Source organism: Hypanus sabinus, chromosome 13, assembly GCF_030144855.1.
Source record: "Hypanus sabinus isolate sHypSab1 chromosome 13, sHypSab1.hap1, whole genome shotgun sequence".
Taxonomy (NCBI): Eukaryota; Metazoa; Chordata; class Chondrichthyes; order Myliobatiformes; family Dasyatidae; genus Hypanus; species Hypanus sabinus.
The window spans coordinates 63202232-63223543 of NC_082718.1; the positions used below are offsets into that span (position 1 = coordinate 63202232).

Genomic DNA, 21312 nt, shown 5'->3' on the forward strand with positions numbered 1-21312 from the left:
AATATACAGATGGGGACATCTGTAATTGGCCAACGGAGCTGTGTGGTAGAGAGCTGGTGGCCCACCCCCCGGATCGGAGAGTTGTTGGCAGGTTCCAGAACTGGACTTCCTTGCAGGCAGTAGGAACAAGATCCGATGATCATTCAGGCACACAAAATGACAAGACCAAAGTTGAAGGCCTAGTGTCCAGTAATCAGCAAGTCCAGTGATTTGCTACCGAGGTTCAAAGCACAAAGGTTGGTCGTAAGTCTGGAAATTGAGGCAGATGTTCAGAGCCCAGAGTCGAAGGTGCAATGTCTGTGAGTCTAAGTCCACAGGTCGCTGAAGAGAGCCTGTACTGGGGTTGGAGGACTGCGTATCCGTGTGGGTAGGTGGGAAGGAGGCATGGGCTTGTTTTGTTGTTTACTATGCTCCATGTTGTGCTGCTGAACATTGGGGGCACACTATGTTTTTGCCGGAATGTGGGGTGACACCCTTGGGTGTGTTCATTAACAAAATTGGCACATTTCACTATATGTATCAATATAGATGTGATAAATAAATCTCAGTCTTGAATCTTGAAATATGCTTCTCATTTTTCCTGCTCCATTTGACAGCCGCCCACTGAACATAACTATGTCCCTTTACAGCTCCTTTATGTTTTCTTCATGACTTAACTTCCTATCATCAAATTCAGTGGTCGTAACCTCTGTCTTATTCATATAAACTGTAGAATTTGGAGGCCTCAGCACCACTGCCTGTGGCACAACATCAAATTGGACAACAAGACAAAAACCCTGTTATACCTACTCTCCGCTAGCCCTCTAATATTCTATCCACACCAATGTTACCTCCTACGCACAGTCTTTTATTTTCTGCAGTAAATGTAGGTGTGTTGCTTTATCAAATGTCTTCTGGAAGTTTAACCACAGTCCATCCACCAAATCAAAAACATCCAAACACCAAGAAGGTTAATGCCGTTGGCCTCAGCCCCAGCTGTGCCGTCTATCTCTCTAATAGATGGTTTTGAACAAGGCTGTTGAGAAATGTTGGTCTCATATTTGATTGAGATGGGTTTCACACTATGTAGCTCTGCTAGGACAGAGGATGGTTCTGCTTACCAATCTCTCTTCCCTCATCTCATCTGCTCTTGAAATTCTCATCCATGTCTTTATTACCCATCAACCTAATGATCCCAGTCCTCTGAATGATAGAAAAATGGAGGGCTATGTAGGTGAAAGGGTTAGATGGGTCTTAGAGGAGGTTAAAAGGTTAGCACAACATCAAGGGCCAAACAGCCTGTACTGTGTGTGGTATTCTATGCTTTATGTTCTAAATCATTCTCTGCATCACCAGCAAACCATAGCTAACACCTACAGAAGGCGCGATGACAGCTCACCAAAGCTACTTCGTCAGTAGCCTTCTACAGAAGTTCACAACCTCTACAGTTCAGTAGTCCTCAGTCATAGAGCTATAGAGCATGGAAAAAGGCCCTTCGGCCCACTGCGACTATGCTGACAATCTGTCACCATTCTTACACTGGTCCCATTTTATTGTCTCCATGTTCTCAACAACTCAATTTACTGTGGCTAATTAACGTGCTAACCCACACACCTTTGGAATGTGGAAGGAAATTGGAGCATCTGGAGGAGATCCACCCGGTCATGGTGAGAGCATCTAAACTCCAGACAGGCAACACCCAAGGTTGGGACAGATGTTGTGAGGCAGCAGCTCTAGATAAGGCCCTGTGCCATCTTCTCATTAAACCCCTCTGGCTGCCACTTTGAACAGATTTCTTAAAAGTTTACTTCTTTGGTTAAGCTGTTTGCCTATCTCTCCTATTACGTGATGTTTACACTCTTAAGGTGCTATATAAATGTAAGCTGCTGTTGTCGAAGTCTGCACTAGATGTGAGCAGATGTCTTTGCCACTTGCTGGAGAGTGAAGTGCAGATTAAACCCAAAGCAATTAGCTGCCAAAACCTTCATAATCTGAACAATTTTAATTACAACTTTGGGGAAGGAAAGAATCAAACTGAACTCAAAGGATATAAAGATCTCTGTAATTTTTAAATCATATTTTACCTTGTTTCATTGAAGTTTTGGATGATATCGAGAAGTTTATTGTGAACCCTAGAAATCAAACAAAGAATATTCAAATTTAGTACATCTTCATTAGGTGGCACAAGCAGAAAGGTAAGGAAAAGATTAGCTGTATTTGCTGCAAGCATGTTGAAGCATACAGCGAAATGCATCATTTGTGTCTGGGGGTGTGCTGGGAGCAGCTGCCAAGTGTCATCATGCAGCACGTGGAGAACCAGAAGAAAGGCATATGGCCACAGGGAGAATGCACAAACTCCCCATGGACAGAGGCAGGAATCGAATCCTGGCATTATAAAACATCATGCTTACCTGCCACTAGGGTATAACTCTGCTGGGTCAGATGAGTGAGGAGTGACACAAGCTTATTAGACATTAAATCAGGAGTACATTGCACACATTGATCAGTAGAACTCTGCCTGTATTCCTGATGCACCATCAATAACTCACACTGAGACGTAGGCGAGATATCGGCTTTTATTGACTGGAAGAAGGAACCAGGAGTGAGTGTCTATCATACAAGGTCCTGGAGACTGAGGCCGATCTTCAGGCCGCAGGTCTCCTTTATACAGGGGCCTGTGGGAGGAGCCACAGGAGCAGTCAGCAGGGGCGTGTCCCGACAGGCACATAGTTCACCACATTCACCCCCCCTTCGTTTGAAAAAGTCCTCATGTAGCGAAGGTTCTTACAAGTCAAGCCGATCAGGCGGTCGAATCTGTCGCTGCGATCTACGTAGCACCGGCTGTGACCGCATAGGTGCCGGCAACATTGGCGATTGCACAGGGGACGGGGGTTGCGCGTGTTCTTGCCCACTAGGCGCCGGTGATCCCTCATGCATGTGCGAGGCGCCTGGTATAAATGCGTACGAAACGCCCGGTATACAAGTGTCGTGAGGAGTCTGTGTAGGGCCTGGTGAGTACGGTGTCACCTCTGGTGCAGGGTTCAGTTACCGGAGAGCCTTCAGGGTAGCGGTCTGCTGCACCTGCGGGTGCCAGGTCGCGGATGGAGACCGTGTCCTCCTGCCCATCAGGTAAGACCACGTAAGCATACTGGGGGTTCGCATGGAGAAGGTGAACCCTCTCCACCAGCGGGGAGTATTTATTGCTCCTCACATGTTTCCGGAGCAGCACTGGCCCCGGGGACGTCAGCCAAACTGGTAGGGTGGTCCCAGTGACAGACTTCCTGGGAAAAGAGAATAGGCGTTCGTGAGGGGTGGCATTGGTGGACGTACATAACAGAGAGCGGATAGAGTGCAGTGCCTCAGGGAGGACCTCCTGCCATCGAGAGACCGGCAACCCTTTGGACTTAAGGGCTAAAAGTGTGGCCTTCCACACTGTGGCATTCTCCCGCTCTACCTGGCCATTACCCCGGGGATTATAACTCGTGGTCCGACTGGTAGCAATGCCCCTAGCTAGCAAGTACTGGCGCAGCTCCTCACTCATAAAGGAGGACCCTCTATCACTGTGGATATAGCAGGGATACCCGAACAGAGTGAAGAGCTGGCGCAGGGCTTTTATGACGGACGTGGCAGTGGTGTCGGGGCAGGGGATGGCAAAGGGGAACCATGAGAACTCGTCAATAACACTGAGAAAATAGACATTGCGGTCAGTGGAGGGAAGGGGGCCCTTAAAGTCAACACTCAGGCGTTCAAAAGGGCGGGTGGCCTTGACAAGTTGTGCCGTGTCAGGACAGTAGAAGTGCGGTTTGCACTCGGCACAAATTTGGCAGTCCCTGGTCATCGTCCTGATGTCCTCCAGGGAATACGGCAGGTTCCGAGCTTTCACAAAATGGTAAAATCGGGTGACCCCCGGATGGCAAAGTTGTGCATGAAGGGCGTACAGCTGGTCGAGCTGTGTGCTAGCACATGTTCCCCGGGATAGGGCATCAGGGGGCTCATTGAGTCTGCCAGGCCGGTACAGGATATCATAGGTGTAGGTGGAGAGTTCTATCCTCCACCGCAAAATCTTATCATTTTTGATCTTGCCCCGCTGTTGGTTGCTGAACAGGAACGCAACCGAGCGCTGGTCGGTCAGCACAGTGAATCTTTTGCCAGCAAGATAGTGCCTCCAGTGCCTAACAGCCTCCACTATGGCCTGGGCTTCTTTCTCCACCGCGGAGTGCCGAATTTCAGAGCCTTGGAGGGTGCGAGAAAAGAATGCTACTGGTCTGCCTTCCTGATTAAGGGTAGCAGCCAGAGCGAAATCGGAGGCATCACACTCCACTTGGAAGGGAGCGGTCTCGTCCACTGCATGCATCGTAGCTTTGGCAATGTCCGCTTTAATGCAGTTGAAGGCCGCGCAGGCCTCAGCAGAGAGGGGAAACGAGGTAGACTTGACCAGGGGGCGAGCCTTGTCTGCGTAATGGGGGACCCATTGGGCGTAATAGGAAAAAAACCCCAGGCACCGTCTGAGGGCCTTGAGAGTGGTGGGAAGAGGGAGCTCTAACAGGGGGCGCATACGTTCGGGATCAGGCCCAATAACCCCGTTTTCCACGACATACCCAAGTATAGCAAGGCGGGTGGTACCAAAAACACACTTGTCCCTGTTATAAGTAAGGTTCAGAGCTGCGGCCACTTGGAGAAACCGTTGGAGGTTGGCGTCGTGATCTGGCCTGTCATGACCACAGATGGTGATGTTATCCAGATAGGGAAATGTGGCCTGCAGTTGGTACTGGTCCACCATCCGGTCCATTTCCCTCTGGAAGACAGAGACACCATTCGTGACACCGAAAGGGACGCGCAGGAAGTGATAGAGCCGGCCGCCCGCCTCGAAGGCGGTGTAGGGGCGGTCCTCTGGGCAGATGGGGAGCTGGTGATAAGCGGATTTCAGATCTATTGTCGAGTACACCTTATACTGAGCAATCTGGTTGACCATATCCGCGATGCGGGGTAGGGGGTATGCGTCAAGCTGCGTAAACCTATTGATGGTTTGACTATAGTCCACCACCATCCTATTTTTCTGCCCAGTCCGAACAACAACCACCTGGGCCCTCCAAGGGCTTGTGCTCGGCTCAATGATCCCCTCCCTGAGCAGCCGCTGCACCTCCGACTGAATGAAGGCCCAGTCCCCCGCGCTGTACCTCCTGCTTTTGGTTGCCACAGGTTTACAGTCGGGGGTCAGGTTGGCGAACAGCGGTGGGGGAGGGATCTTGAGAGTGGAGAGGCTGCAAGTGTCGGTAGCGCAGCTGTTGGCCTGGTTCTGGATGGGATGTGTGTGTCCGTGTGTGTGTGTGGTCAGTAGCGGGGTATGTGAAGAAGTCCCACAAAACTGAGGATTCTTGACAGTGTGGTGGGAGGGGCCCGTCGTATACCATAGTCACACTTTCGAGATGGCTCTGGAAGTCCAGCCCCAATAGCACAGGTGCACACAGATTAGGCATGACCAGCAGTTCAAAGTCCCGATATACTGTGCCTTGCACCACCAAAGTCGCTACACAACCCGCCCGGATGTCTGCGGACTGCGACCCAGAGGCCAAATGGAACCTCCGACTGACCGGCCACGTTGCAAGTCCGCAGCGTTGCACTGTGTCCGGGTGAATAAAACTCCCAGTGCTGCCCGTGTCAAACAGGCATCCAGTCCAATGCCCCTCCACCTGGATGTCCATCATGGATCTTGCAAGCTGGTGCGGGGCGCTTTGGTCGAGAGTCACAGTGGCCAGAGTTGGATCGCCGTCGGGGTACCCGGTCAGCATCGGAGGGTCGGGGGCGGGGCATGCTGACGCCGACAAAGATGGCCGCTCACATCCGGGGTACCCGGTCAGCATCCGAGGGTCGGGGGCGGGGCGTGCTGACGTCGACAAAGATGGCCGCCCACATCCCGGCATGCAAGATGGCGGCCCCCACGTTTCACCCGCAGCGCTGCACTCCGCTCGAGGTTGAGACTTACAGACCTTGGCGAAATGGCCCCGCTTTCCGCAGCTGGAGCAGGTCGCTTCTCGCGCTGGACAGCGTTGTCGAGGATGTTTCTTTTGGCCACAGAAATAACAAAGCACGAGTTTCTTACGGGCCACAGCCGTGGTCTGGGTCGGGGAGCTCGTGGAATGGCGACTGGCGGCGGCGTTGGCGAATTCGCTCCCGGGAGCCGGCGGTGGCGGGGTCTGAGGCGTCCACGAAACCGGCGGGGAATCGCGCGACTGGACAGCGTCGGCATTATGCCGCGCAGCTTCTAGAGCGTTGGCCTTCTCTATCGCCGAGCTTAAGGTAAGATCCGAGTTCTCCAGCAGCCGCTGGCGCATGTACACTGACCTCAGTCCCGTCACAAAGGCGTCTCGCACCAGCAGCTCCGCATGCTGTTCTGCCATGAGCGTCTTGCAGTCACAAGCTCGGACGAGTGTCTGTAGTACTCGGAGAAACTCAGCGCACGATTCGCCAGGCCGCTGTTGCCGGGTAGCTAAGCGATGTCTTGCGTAGACGGTGTTCACCGGCCGCAGGTACTGTCGTTTGAGGGCGTCCAGTGCTCCTTCGTAGGTCGGCAGGTCCCGGATAAAGGAGTAAACTTTGGAGGAGACCCTCGAGAGTAGGATTCTGTGCATAACGGCGGGTTCAGTCGCACGAAGCTCCGCCAAGTACGATTGGAAGCATGCAAGCCAGTGTTCAAAAGCGGGAGCTGCGTCAGGGTCTTGAGGGTCCAAATCCAACCGGTCCGGACGCAAAACGGGTTCCATGTTTTAAAACTTCCAGTCAATAAAATTGATGCACCATCAATAACTCACACTGAGACGTAGGCGAGATATCGGCTTTTATTGACTGGAAGAAGGAACCAGGAGTGAGTGTCTATCATACAAGGTCCTGGAGACTGAGGCCGATCTTCAGGCCGCAGGTCTCCTTTATACAGGGGCCTGTGGGAGGAGCCACAGGAGCAGTCAGCAGGGGCGTGTCCCGACAGGCACATAGTTCACCACAATTCCGTCAGGGCTTATTATAGAGAGAAGGAGCTAAGATACTGGGGAAGCAGATATTCAATGTGCAAAAGTTTAAATGACTTGGGACATTGTTAGGATAATGCCCATAGGGACATCATTTCATCCCTCCCACCCAACCTCAGTGGCACTGGAATTAGATATCAAGGGTCAACATTCTAATAAATTGCTGGTCAGGGTGGGAAGCTGAAATCAGTGACAGTAAGCAGACATGGGAAAGTTACAGCAGAAGAGCCTGTTAAATTTCCTGTCTGGAAACACGGCAGCTTTTCAGTAAACAGGCACAGTGCACTGAATAAATGGGAAAACATGTCAAATGTTAGAGTGTGCATTTCATTGCAATTTGATTACCCTGGAACACTATGATATGGCAACTGCTTAGTGTCGTACACAACATTTGTACTTTCCCCTGGCCTGCTGTAATACTTCGACAAGTATTTGGATATCATGTAAATGTATCATGGCACTGCTATGATAATATTGTCCAAATCTGCTTCCCAAAAGGACAAAGTTTGTATTTTACATTGGGCACAACTTGATTTCTAAGACAGTCAGACATGGAGGCTTTCAAGAACAAACCTGGGTGGAATGGTAGTGTAGTGGTTAGTGTAACACTATTACAGCGCCAATGGTACAGGCTCAATTCCTGCCACTGCCTACAAGGAGTTTCCTCTGAGTGCTCTGGTTTCATCCCACATTTCAAAGATGTCTGGGTTGTAATTAGGCAACTTAGGCTTGTTTGGCTGTACAGGCCTGATACTGTGCTGAATCTCTAAACACAAAATATTAAAAATAAACACAAGTACTTGTGAGTGTCTTCTATATCGTTATTGTTATAATTACAAATGTTAGATGGTCTGAGGGGGCATTTTTCAGTTTATAGTTAGCACAATCCCACCAGGTGTTAGGCAGTTTGATTATCATAGGGCTGAGCCTCTAGGTTCACCAATCGTTTGGTGAAATATCAACCAACCCCTTCATACTATTCCACTAAGAATAAGCAATTTTTGGAACCATTCATTTGATACATCTGGATAACTAGGATAGCCATTTGCAAGTTTGTTACTGTTAATATTGTTAATAAAAGGACCAAATTGATTGTAAATGTCCAAATCCCAACCTTCCCAAGTGGTCCACAGCAATGTCATTCCAACTGCATCCCAACCGAAGTCCTACAGCACCAACATCCTGCAGTTTTCCAAGTAATTAATCTGGGAAATATTTTGAATTAACTGAATTTAATTGTTAATGTAAACGCATTAATTATTTTAAGTGCTTTCCAGCATTTACATTTCAATAATCATTAATTTATTTCTCATGCTACGCACTGGCTGTCAAAGGGTTTCTGGGTTACTGCTAAGAAGGTCCTGCAGTGTGCTGGGCCACTCTGATCAGGAACAGACCTCCTTCAGGTGAGTGTGAATCAAGAGAGGGGCAGTGCAGGCAGCTCACCATCCCCAGCGTATTCTGCACAGTAGACTTCCTTCTTTTGGTGAACATTCCTGGCCTTTGAATTGTTACTGGGAGATTTGAGACAGACATATCACTCAGGCAGGATAAAGCCCATGAGGTGCAGGTAACACTTGTTCACATAGCTTTATTCTGAAGCAGCAGCTTGTACCTGTTGGATGGAGACCTTTGGATGATTCAGCTTTCCCTTGTTTCCTTTTATCTTTCTTCTTACCTTAAAGAGAAATAAGAAATCAAATTCATCATCACAAAGGAACTTTGGCAGTAATAGTGTGATTCACAGACAACAGACCTTTACCATTTATTCATATTGGACCTGTTACCTTTGGCTTTATCTCCAGGTCCATTTCATTAGCTGAGAGCCATGTCCCAGTGGTATCTCACTTATCCCTAAGACAGTAGGATGATCAAAACCCAGGGTAACACAAAAGTGCAGTAATACATTGGGAGAATGCAGCACAGTCAGATCCACTGGCCTTTGGATAAGATTTTAAAATGATGTCTCATCTGCCATTTCCTATCATGAAAGATTTGAAGAGCTATGAGGAATTCCTTCATAGAAATTCATCCAATATTATCCTTCAATGAGCATCATCTTCAAAATCAATTACCTTCTTGAGTTGCTGAAAGAGAACAAAATATTTAATGTTTCAGGGGAACAATCAGCTCTGTTTCACTCTTCACAGAAGCTACCCAACCTGCTGATGTTTCCAGCACCTTCTATTTCATTTTGGGGAGATTTCTATAACGTCACCACACATTCCTGGCCATTTACATCATCTCCATAACAACACTTTAATACAATTCTCATTATTTCTGCAATGAATTAGTACTCATGCATTGGACTTACACCTAAGACTTACTACAGGAAAAGTAAATTGTATGTTAACCTTGACATACTGTAGGCAAAAAGAAATCGGGGTTGTTTAATATTAAATGACATTTTTCCAGAATAGAGCTTTGACCGGTGGCCAATCAGGACATCGGAAGTTTGGAGAGGAGGGGACATCAATCAGATCCACTATCGAAAACAAAAGGCAGGAGCAGGTTGCGGCAGCGTAGTAGAACTCTGAGCAGTGATCAATCCGTCTTTGTGACTGATAATAAGAGCAAATTAAAGGAAGGCAGGGGCAAGCATGGTGGCTATTGACGCAGTGGCTATCATCTCAGTGGACATAGTCTGAGGCGATCTTAAGGCTTTAGTTCTTCAAGGCTTCACTCAGAGACAGCAAAGCTCCAGATTTTTTCCCTCTCTTCTGCTCAGCAAGCCCAGTAGGGATGACAGGCAGGATAGTGAAATATTCCTCTTGCAGGATGTGGGAAGGTAAGGAGACCTCCAGTGTCTAACGACTACAGCTGCGAGAAGTGCGTCCAGCTGCAGCTTCTAACAAACACAAAGTACACTGCAGATGCTGTGGTCAAATCAACACATACAAAAAGGCTGGATGAACTCAGCAGGTCGGGCAGCATCCGTTGAAATGAGCAGTCAACGTTTCGGGTTGAGACCCTTCGTCAGGACTGAAGAAGGAGGGGACAGGGGCCCTATAAAGAAGGTGGGGGGAGGGTGAAAAAGCAATCAGAGGAAAGATCAAGGGGTGGGGGAGGGGAAGCATGGAGGGGATAGGCAGGAGAGGTGAAGAAGGAATGTAAGGGGAAAGCACTATGGATAGAAGAAGGCAGAGTCATGAGAGGTGATAGGCAGCCAGAAGAGGAGACAGAGTGAAGGTGGGATGGGGGAAGGGGGAGGGAGGGAATTACCGGAAGTTGGAGAATTCGATGTTCATACCAAGGGGCTGGAGACTACCCAGACAGTATATGAGGTGTTGTTCCTCCAACCGAAGTTTGGCCTCATCATGGCAGTAGAGGAGGCCATGTATGGACATATCCAAATGGGAATGTGAAGCAGAGTTGAAATGAGTGGCAACCGGGAGATCCTGTCTGTTGAGGCGGACGGAGCATAGGTGCTCGACAAAGCGGTCCCCCAATCTGCGTCGGACCTCACCGATGTAGAGGAGGCCTCACCGGGAGCACCAGATGCAATAGATTACCCCAACAGACTCACAAGTGAAGTGTTGCCTCACCTGGGAGGACTGTTTGGGGCCCTGAATAGTGGTAAGAGAGGAGGTGTAGGGAGGTGTAGGGACACTTACGCTTGCAGGGATAGGTGCCAGGTGGGAGATCTGTGGGGAGGGACGTGTGGACCAGGCAGTCGTGGAGGGAATGATCCCTGCAAAAAGCAGAGAGGGGTAGAGAGGGAAAGATGTCCTTAGTGGTCGGGTCCTGTTGAAGGTGACGGAAGTTGTGGAGGATAATACGCTGGATCCGGAGGCTGGTGAGGTGATGGGGTGGTAGCTTCTAACGATCTGTGTTAAGGAGATGGAGCCAGAACTGGATGAATTCTGCATCATTTGGGAGGCCAAAGGGATGGAGACAGGATGTATAGAGAGCTAGTTACATTCAAGGTGCAGGATACAGGAAACAGGGTGACAGTCAGGAAGGAGAAAGCGATTAAGGAGCCAGTGCAGAATACCCGTGTTCATCCACCTCAACAACAGGTTTATCACTGTTGAAGGATGGGGGTGGGTGGCTTAACAAAGGAAAGTCATTCTCTGTTCAGAATGCACCCTAATGTTTGAGAGGGAGAAGCTAAAGTTAGATGTATCAGTATTATATTACAGTGAAGGGAATTACAGAGGCATGAGAGGAGCTGGCCAGTTGATAGGAAGGGTACACTAATAGGGCTGATGGCAGAACAGCAATGGCTGGAGTTTCTGGAGACGATTTGGAGGACACAGGATAGATATGTTCCAAGTATTCTAAAGGAAGGATGAGGCAACAGTGGCTGACAAGAGAATCAAAGACAGCATAAAAGTGAAAATTATAAATGTTACTCCACTTTTTTAAGAAGGGAGGGAGGCAGAAGAAAGAAAATTATAGGCCAGTTAGGCTGATTTCAGAGGTTGGGAAGATGTTGGAATCCATTATTAAGGATGAGGTTTTGGGGTACATGGAGGCACGTGATAACAAAGGACAAAGTCAGCACAGTTTCCTTAAGGGGAAATCTTATCTAACAAATCTGTTGGAATTATTTGAGGAGTTAACAGGCAAAAGTGGATGTTGCTTACATCCAGAAGGTTTTGACAAGGTGCTGCAGGTGAGGGTGCTGAACAGATAAGAGCCCATGATTTGACAGGAAAGATACTAGCATGGCTGACTGGCAGAAGGCAATCAGCAGGAATAAAAGGGGCCTTTTCTAGAGGGGCAGGTATTGTTGAAGAAGCGGAAAATCTGCGGAAGGACTTGGGCAGAATGTTAGACTATGCAAAGAAGAGGCAGATGGAATATAGGGAAGGGAAGTGTATGGTCTTGCACTCTGATAGAAGGAATGAAGATGTGGACTATTTTCTAAACAGGGAGAAAATTCAAAACTCAGAGGTGCAAAGGGACTTGAGGGTCCTTGTGCAGGATTTCCTAAAGGTTAACTTACAGGTTGGGTCAGTAGTATTGAATGCAAATGCAATGTTAGCATTCAGTTCGACAGCACTAGAATATAAGAGCAAGGATGTAATGCTAAGGCTTTATAAGACTTTAGTCAGATCTCACTTATATTGTGAGCAGTTTTGTACCCTTTATCCAAAAGAAGGATATGTTGGCATTGAAGAGGTTTGTGGGATTGAAGGGGTAATGTGTTTGATTGCTCTGGGCTTATACTTGCTGGATATTAGGAGAATGAGTGGTGATATCATTGCAAGTTTCAAAATAATGCAGCTACCAGGAGGAAGATAGGAAGAGATTTTTTTAATTTGTTAAAGTTAGTTTAAAATTTAAAAGTTACATGTGTTTCAGTGAATTCTTCAACAAAATAAAATTATTTTGTTTTAACATTGCTTTTTCTTTTTGATGGGATTCTAGTGAAATTGACAATTTTGACAACTGTGTTGGTAGGGGAGTGATGGCTGTGACACATCCATTCTGCAAGCTCAGTGCTCCTGTACTGCTGTGCCCAGGAACTGTCAGCAACTCCAAGGTGGACCTTAGCATTAGGTCACAAGAGTCATTGTGCTTTTTCGCTTAATAAATAGATGTGTACATTGCTGGAAATGCCAGCATTTATCGTCTCTCCTAAAGGCCCCTGAAATAAGCTGTATGGATTTATCTGATCACAGACAAACTGTACAGGGTGAAGGTTGCAGATTTCGTGCCCTGAATCATTTAAGATTTTACAAGAATATGGTAATTTACTAAGTTTTTTTAAAATTCAAGATTGATTTGTATTTAAATTTGTTAGATGCAAACTCATTCCCAGATCAATAACAGCTCGGGTTACTTGTCTAGTATTTTAACTACTGTGCACAAGTAGATTAAGAACCTTGTAGATGCATCATAGTATCATATGTACAAAGATCACAATATGCAAATAAAATCTGAGTACGTCACAGTTTTAAATGTTTTGTTGTAAGTAAGGTGTATACATACACAAAAATGTATGTTTATATTGATATGTAAATATATTATAGCATCAATAAAATAAACTCTCTACCACCTAGGAAATCAAGTCAGTTACTGAACTGCAGGTAACTCTATTACCGAACAACTAAAGCACATGGATGCACAATGTCTCATTCTGTAAATGTTTCATATGATTAAATTGTTAGTTCCAATGATGATGGGGTCAAGCTGAAGTACTCCTGTTTTATAAAACAATGTGTTGAATGTTCCAGTGCAGAAATGGGCCTCTTCAGCTCAAACACAAGGCCCACCCACAAAAACATCCTCCTCTCCAATTCCTACTCTTCACCTACCTATCTTTCATCCAATTATCCAGTGTTAATCTGGAAGAGAAAGCCCACATCACGTAGTTTTGAACATGACTTTCAATTGCTGATCATTTCCTTCTGAGTGCTTGCTTGATTTCCCACTCATTGATGCTACCTGGTAGCATCACCTATCTCTAATAACTTACCCTCATCAATTTAGCAGTCCAGGCACTGACTATCAAAAATGTTATGTGAAACCTTGTCTGTTTTTTATTAAAGATCAACAACTGCTACTGATGGTCATAAATATTCTAAAAGGTCTTTGAGTACATCAGCATTGTGGATGCAAATGGTTCCCAGAGTGACATGGCCATTACATTACTGGATTACACACCAAAGACCTGAACTAATGATCCAGAGGTAAAAGTGTTCAAACTCCACTTAGAGACTGGCCTGTCATTAATTAACTACTTCAGGTTAAATTCAGTCAAGTCATTCACCAACAATTGAAAAGATAGAAACAGCAAAAAAAAGCCATGAACCTGATGAACTTTTCCATCAACTTAACTAGTTCATTAAAGTCCTCACAGAAGTAAATCTACCCAATCTATCTGGAATTTTATCAAATGTCTTCTGAAAATTTATGTAAACATGATCTATTATATCCTTAAGCAATGTCCCTTGTGACAGGCTAGTATGTAAGTTTAGATAACATGGGATCCAGGGGAGGAGAGGTAAATGGATTCATAATTGGATCAATTGTAGGAAGCAGAATGTGAAGGCTGAAGGCTCTTTCCTGGACTGGCTTGTTCCGTCTGATGCGTCACAGGGTCATTTCAGGGACCTCTCTTGATTGTAATTGACATAAATGATTTGGATGTAAAAGTACAAGCCATGGTTGATATGTCTGCATAAGATACTAAATTAGCTGATGTTGCAGGCAGATTAGAGAATAATGAAAAATTACAGGGGGATCCTTAATCAGTAGGGTTTGGGAGCTGAGGATTGACAAATAGCTTTCAATCCAGATTCAAGGTTGTTTGATGTCATTTCCAGCATATAAGGGTAAAGGAGAATGAAATGATTGTTACCCTGGATCCAATGCAGCACAAAAAAAAACACAATAAGTTAAAGAACACACTAATAATAAAAATAAATACATATAATACAATCGAACTCTGCATATAAAGTATGTCCATAAAACGATGCTAGACATGGAACCATCTGTATATAAGGTGACTGACAGGAAATGATAAGGCAATGGTTGTTCAGGGTGCAGAGAGGTGGGTTAGCAAGTGGAGGTGTTGATCAAAGTTTATTATCGAAGCACACATATGTCACCATATACAACACTGAGATTCATTTTCTTGCAGGCATATTTAATAAATCCAATAACCATAATAGAATCAATGAAAAGCCACACCAACCAGCATGTAAAATACAACAAACTGTGCCAACACAAAAATAAAGATAAAAAAGAAATAATAAATAAACAAACAATAAATACCAAGAACATAAGATGAAGAGTCCTCGAAAGTGAATCCATGGATTGTGGGAACAGTTCAGTGATGAGGCAAGTGAAGATGTTATCCTCACTGGTTTGAGAGCCTGATGGTTGAAGGGTAATAACTGTTCCTGAACCTGGTGGTGTGAGTCCTGAGGCTCCTGTACCTCCTTCCTGATGGCAGCAGTGAGAAGAGAGCATGGTCTGGGTGGTGGGGTCTCCGATGATGGATGCTGCTTTCCTGCAACAACGCTCTGTGTAGGTGTGCTCAGTGCTAGGGAGGGCTTTATCTGTGATAAACTGAGCCATACCCACTACTTTTTTGTAGGATTTTCCCTTCAAAGGCATTGGTGTTTCCATACCAGGCTGTGATGCAGCCTTTCAATAAAAAATCTTCACAAGCTCTCAAGGAAGCAGAGGCATCGCCATGCTTTTTTCGTAATTGTACTTTCATGCTGGGCCCAGAACAGATCCTCTGAAATGATAACACCGAGGACTCTCTCACCTCTGGTCCCCTGATGAGGACAGGCTCATAGACCCCCGATTTCCTCCTCCTGAAGTCAATAATCAGCTCCTTGGTCTTGATGAGTGAGAGGTTGTTTTTGTGTTACCACTCAGGCAGATTTTTAGCCTCCCTCCTGTATGCTGATTCAGCCTTGCTTCTTGGAGGAAGCAACTGTTTTTGAGTCTGATGGTCCTGGTGCAGATTCCACCCTGAAGGGAATAGGACAAATAGCCCATGAGCGGAGTGGGTGGGATCCTTCGTGATGCTACTAGCCCCTAACCGGCACATGTTTGTATATCTGTCCTTGATGGTGGGTAGGCTGGTGCCAATGATGCACTGGACAGTTTTGACTACCCATTGTAGACCCTTCCCGTCAGCCATAAAGCAGTTTCCATAGCATGCAGTGATGCAACATGTTAGAATGTTCTCTACTACACATCTGTAGAATGACTTGAGTACAGATGCACATAGTCCAACTCTCTTCAGAAAGTAGAAACATTGGTGAACTTTGTGTAGAATGGGACGATGAGAGGTTGTACAAGATGGGACTTTGAAACTGCTTGCATTTCCACTGCTGTGCTGCTGATGTAAAGGGGAGTGAGTGGTGCAAGTTCTCCTAAAGTTGAGAACTTTCCCCTTTGTCTTGTCAACATTGAGGAAGAGGTTGTTTGCTTGCCACCAGGCCTCGAGCTCTTCCACCTCCTCTCTGTAGGCCATCTCATCATTTTTGGCGATGAGCTCCACCACTGTTGTGTCATTGGCAAACTTGACAGCATTATTAATCAGGTGTTTGGCCGTGCAGTCACGTGTGAACAGAGTGTGCAGTCCTGGGAGGCACCTGTGTTGAGACTGATGGAGAGGGAGGAGTGGTAATGCATCCTGACTATCAGAGATCTCTTGGTTAGGAAGTCCAACACCCAGTTACACAGTGGTGTATTTAGACTGAGGATTAGGAGTTTATTCACCAAGGTCTGTGGGACAATCGTGTTGAATGCTAAACTGAAATCCAGCAACAGCATTCTGACATTTATCTATTGCATTCTGGAAGATCAAATCAGGGTCAGACTTGTGATCACCTCAGTGAATGACAGGGCTCCAAGGTGTGTTATGGAGCAGAGGATCCTGGGTATGCAAGTGTGTTGTTCATTGAAGGTGGAATCTCAGGTAGACAGGGCGGTAAAGAAGTCATTTGGCACACTGACCTTCATTCGATGGGGCACTGAGTATAGGAGATGGCAAGTTACGTTGTAGTTATAAAGATGTTGGTATGGCCTCATTTGGTGTATTGTGTATAGCTTTGATAACCCTGTTATAGGAAATATGTTATTAAACTAGAAAGAGTACAGTGTAGATTTCCCAAGATTTTGCCTGGACTTGGAGGTCTGAGTTACGAGGACAGGTTACATAGACTGGTTTACTCACTGGAATGGAAGAGATTGGGTAGTGTCCTGATGGAAGGAAATAGGATCATGAAGGGCAAAGACAACACCTAGTCTTTTTCCCAGAAAGGGACTGTTAAAAACAAGTGGATATATATTTAAGATCAGAGGCAAAAGATTTAAATAGAACATCTGGTCAACTTGTCCACGCAAAACGTGATGCATATTTGGAATAAGCTGCGAGAAATAGTGGTTGAGGTGGGTACATCAGCTAAAAATTAGGAAGTGGAACGATAAGTTACATTTGCCAAGGAAATGACGCAAGTGTTGAAATTACAGGCTGTCAAGTCTTCAGGTCCAAGTGGGCTTCATTCTATGGTCTATAAAGAAGCAGCTCGTGGGATTGATAATGGACAGTCTGTAGCGGTGTGCTACGAGCAGCGCTAAAATTACGACACGGAGTCGGTAACTGCAGTCGAAGGAAAAACTTTATTCGAAAACTTCAGCCTCACTTTTAAGCCTCTGTCAACCGGCCCCCCATGGCGAAGAGGCTCCAAAGCCTGTGCTCGCAAACCCCCGTAGGCTATCTAATTGTGAGTCGGTTCGGATACGCTAGGAAATGAGGCGCTACATAACCCCCCCCCCAGAACCGGCGATACACCCCCCAATGTCCACAGCCTGGGCCAGAACCTGCTTGGGAGGTCGGCCTCTGCGCCGAGGCGCCGGAAACTCGGCCGGTTGCGCCAGGTCCACATGGGCCGGCTTGAGGCGGTCCACCGTGAAAACCTCCTCCTTCCCCCCAACGTCCAGCACGAACGTGGACCCGTTGTTCCGGAGCACCGTAAACGGCCCCTCGTATGGCCGCTGCAGCGGCGGCCGATGCCCGCCCCTTCGTACAAACACAAACTTACAGTTCTGCAGGTCTTTGGGTACGCAGGTCGGGTGCCGCCCGTGCTGTGAAGTGGGTATGGGGGCCAGGTTACCGAGCTTCTCGCGAAGTCTGCCCAGGACTGCAGCGGGTTCTTCCTCTTGCCCCCTCGGGGCTGGTAGGAACTCCCCGGGGACGGCCAGGGGCGCGCCGTATACCAACTCGGCCAGATCTGTGCGATGGACGCCCCGCTCACCTTTTTGGCGTTCCACAGCAAGTCCGCCCGGGCTGCCACCTTCCGGGGGTCACTGAAATCCGCGTCGGACAGCAGCAGGCGTATGTCCTCGGGCAGCTGCTCCAGGAATGCCTGCTCAAACATGAGGCCTGTGTGTCCCTCGGCCAGAGACAACATCTCATTCATTAAAGCCGATGGAGGTCTGTCGCCCAAGCCATCCAGGTGCAGTAAACGGGCAGCCCGCTCGCGCCGTGAGAGTCCGAAAGTCCTGAGGAGCAGGGCTTTGAATTCCATGTACTTGCCGTCTGCCGGGGGCGACTGTACGAACTCCGCGACCTGGGCCGCTGTGTCCTGGTCGAGGGAGCCCACCACGTAGTAGTAGCGGGTGTCTTCTGAGGTGATCCGGCGAACGTGGAATTGGGCTTCGGCTTGCTGGAACCATAGGTCCGGGCGCTGTGTCCAGAAACCCGGCAGTTTCAACGAAACCGCATGAACAGAGGCGGCGTCGGTCATTTCTGGTCCAAAAATCGTTTGGCCCGTCGGGGTCACCAATTGTAGCGGTGTGCTACGAGCAGCGCTAAAATTACGACACGGAGTCGGTAACTGCAGTCGAAGGAAAAACTTTATTCGAAAACTTCAGCCTCACTTTTAAGCCTCTGTCAACCGGCCCCCCATGGCGAAGAGGCTCCAAAGCCTGTGCTCGCAAACCCCCGTAGGCTATCTAATTGTGAGTCGGTTCGGATACGCTAGGAAATGAGGCGCTACATACGGACAGTCTTTAATTCTCCAATACTCCCTAGATTTGGGGTAGGTTCCATGAGGGTAGATTAGAACATAACAAATATAGCTCCTTTGTTCAAAAACACTTACCTTTGACTGGAGTGGCTCCGAATAGTTTATTGTCGCCTCTTGCTGACACCTCCCCTGTAGGTGCTTGGGTTTTAGATATGCTTTTGTCAATGTCATTAATGATACTTTGAACTGATATCTTACTGAGTGCTGACCTATGACTGAACGGTCTCTGCAAACAGGCATATTTGCAAGTAGCAGTTGGCCACCCCCTCTTGATGTATGTCACATTTTTGATGAAGTCCTTCCAGCCATAGTTCAAAATGTTCTCAAGCCCCTGGGGGAATGGGATCTCATCAATCTGACAATGAAGAATCATTCCATTAATCTCATCCAGCAGGTGAGACACAGGGAATTTCTGCCTCGGAAATTGATTGGCCTGTTCATCGATATTAGAGTATGGAGAAGCAAAGGTTTTACTAGTAACAGTGCTCTTTAAAGGAAAGGAAGACCTCACTGTATCTTCATCTAACGTCTCTTCAAAAGCAGGGGTTGTTAATTGCTTTTTGATCTTCTGAGATCTGAAAGAAATGAAGGCAAACTGAGATGAAAACAGACTCAGTCTCAAAATTAGGATTGCCAAACGAAGTCTGACATTATTCAGTCCGATGATGTTTGCACTGAATATGAACCACTTCCTCTCCTACTCCATTTAAATATATCAACACACTGTCCAGTCATTCTTTTTTGTAATTAAGAATCAAGGATCCAACTTTATTCATCACATACATTTACCTGTATTAGGGATTTGCTAAAAATGGGTGCTCTAGAGAGCCTATCATCCCAGCACATGATCAATAATGCTGCTTACTTCTCCAGAGCATAATGCATCAGTTATGGATTCGTGTAACAGCTGCACTTAAACTTAGGTAACCCACTCTTACTGAATGGAATTTAAAACACAGGGCAGAATACAAAACAGTAGAGGGGGGCTCAAAAGTTCCATGCCAATTGGCTCATATCACAGATTATAGCTTGATAGTCTGTCACCCTCTCCCTCTCCCTCCCCCCCCCTTCCTTTGTTTAAGGCAAGTAGTGCACATTACCATTGGGAAGGTATGCTCGGTGTGCACTTTTAGCTAAGTATGTTTGATTCTGTGACTTGGAGATCACAACTGTTTGGTGGAATTTTTACAGTTTATCAATAAATTATTAAGATATAATGCTTATTTGTAGTCATTGTTTTCTGTTTCATTTACCAGACCTTCTGATCAGCTTCAACATTACAGACACGCAACAAAAAAACAACAACATTCAGCAATTATAAAGACTAAGAATTACATAAAAATAAAGTGAGAGGTTAAAGTACAAATATGGAATAAACTGTGGATAAATACACAAATACCAGCAAGTGTTTACAATGTAAACTGCTTTACAAAAAGTGGTTTAAAGTGTTTACAGTGCAGTGACTGGGGTAATAGACAGAAGGGAATGGGGCTGGGGGTGGTGGGGGACTAACCACAATGGTTGATCTGGCAGAAGGAACTTTTAAGATGTTTAAGTGAAGCTTTTTTTTAATAGCCATATAGCACTTCCCAAAAGGGAGCTTTTGGTAAAGACAGTTTGCAGGCTGGGCAGTGACCATTTTGCTACCAGCTACTAACTAGCTTCCCCTCTCACTCCATGGGACAAGTGCCAAATGTCATACTCTGGGAAGTCAAAGCAGTAGGCTTCATACAGTGAATGGTCAGGCTCTGGGGAGTGTTGTGGAACAGAGGGACTGAGAAGTATAGGCACATGGTTCACAGCATTACAGGTAGACCAGGTGTGATGCATTGGCCTTCATCAATCAGGGTGCTGAGACATAATTTTGCATCTGTACAAGATGTTGATATAACTGCAATTGGATTATTGTGTACAGTTTTGAGCACCCTGTTATAGGAAAGGCACCATGAAACTTGAGAGAGTACAGAGGATGCTGCCAAGACTCGAGGGCCTGAGTTCTAGAATTTATTCCTTTGGAGCATAGGAGACTGAAAGATGACCGTATAGATGTGCATAAAATCAAGAGGCATAGTTAGAGTGAATGCACGTGGATTTTTTCTCAGGGAAGGAGGACTAAAAACGAGAAGACAGGTTTTAAGGTGAGAGGTGAAAGGTTTAAATGGGACTCGGAGAGCAACTTCTTCATGCAAGGGGTGGTGTCCATAAAGAATGAGTTTGCCAGAGAATGTGGTGGATGCTGGTGCAATAACAATATTTAAAATTGGACAAGTACATGGATAGCACAAGTTTAGAGAGGCCAAATGCATGCAAAAGGGGCTAATTTGGTGGACACAATGCAGTGGATATTTTAGACTGAACGTTTCGATGCTCTAACTCAATGACAGCACTTGTACTTGCCAGGCAAGGAAATTGTTCATGAATTCTTCATTGGATATTTATTTTTATACTTCCTGCTTGATTTGTGAAATCCTCCACTGCAGTATGTAAAGACAATCCATTTCAGGGTGACATACATTGAAGATCATTACATCTCTGCTGGATGGCACTTGCAAGGTCTAAGTTGCAGGGAAGTTCTCAGAATAGGCTTATCCTCATCATTCTGTTTGTCCCCCATGTTCAGAACTCCAGGATCAGCAAGGATTATCAGTTATCTTACCTAACCAGTTGAGACTTTATGGTTGAAGAGCTTATTTCAGATTGCAGATCTTGGATCGTCTTCTGTTCTTTTAAAAACTTTCTCAAGCGTGTCTGTAGGAACAGAATTTTATTCTTATTATTTATTTCTGTATTTTTTAACTGAGTTA

General features: G+C 46.3%; 1 protein-coding gene across 3 annotated transcripts in view; it reads right to left on the bottom strand.

The window, feature by feature from the left end:
- LOC132403930 (uncharacterized) overlaps nucleotides 1–21312 on the bottom strand; it is a 226121-nt gene that overhangs the window by 183257 nt on the left and 21552 nt on the right. For all 3 annotated transcript variants that reach the window (XM_059987772.1, XM_059987774.1, XM_059987773.1), the window contains exons 3-6: nucleotides 21165–21256; nucleotides 18584–19083; nucleotides 8617–8679; nucleotides 2064–2111 (exon numbers count right to left, since the gene is read on the bottom strand). In XM_059987772.1, the coding sequence (XP_059843755.1) occupies nucleotides 2064–2111; nucleotides 8617–8679; nucleotides 18584–19083; nucleotides 21165–21256 (703 nt within the window). The remainder of the gene's footprint in view (nucleotides 1–2063; nucleotides 2112–8616; nucleotides 8680–18583; nucleotides 19084–21164; nucleotides 21257–21312) is intronic.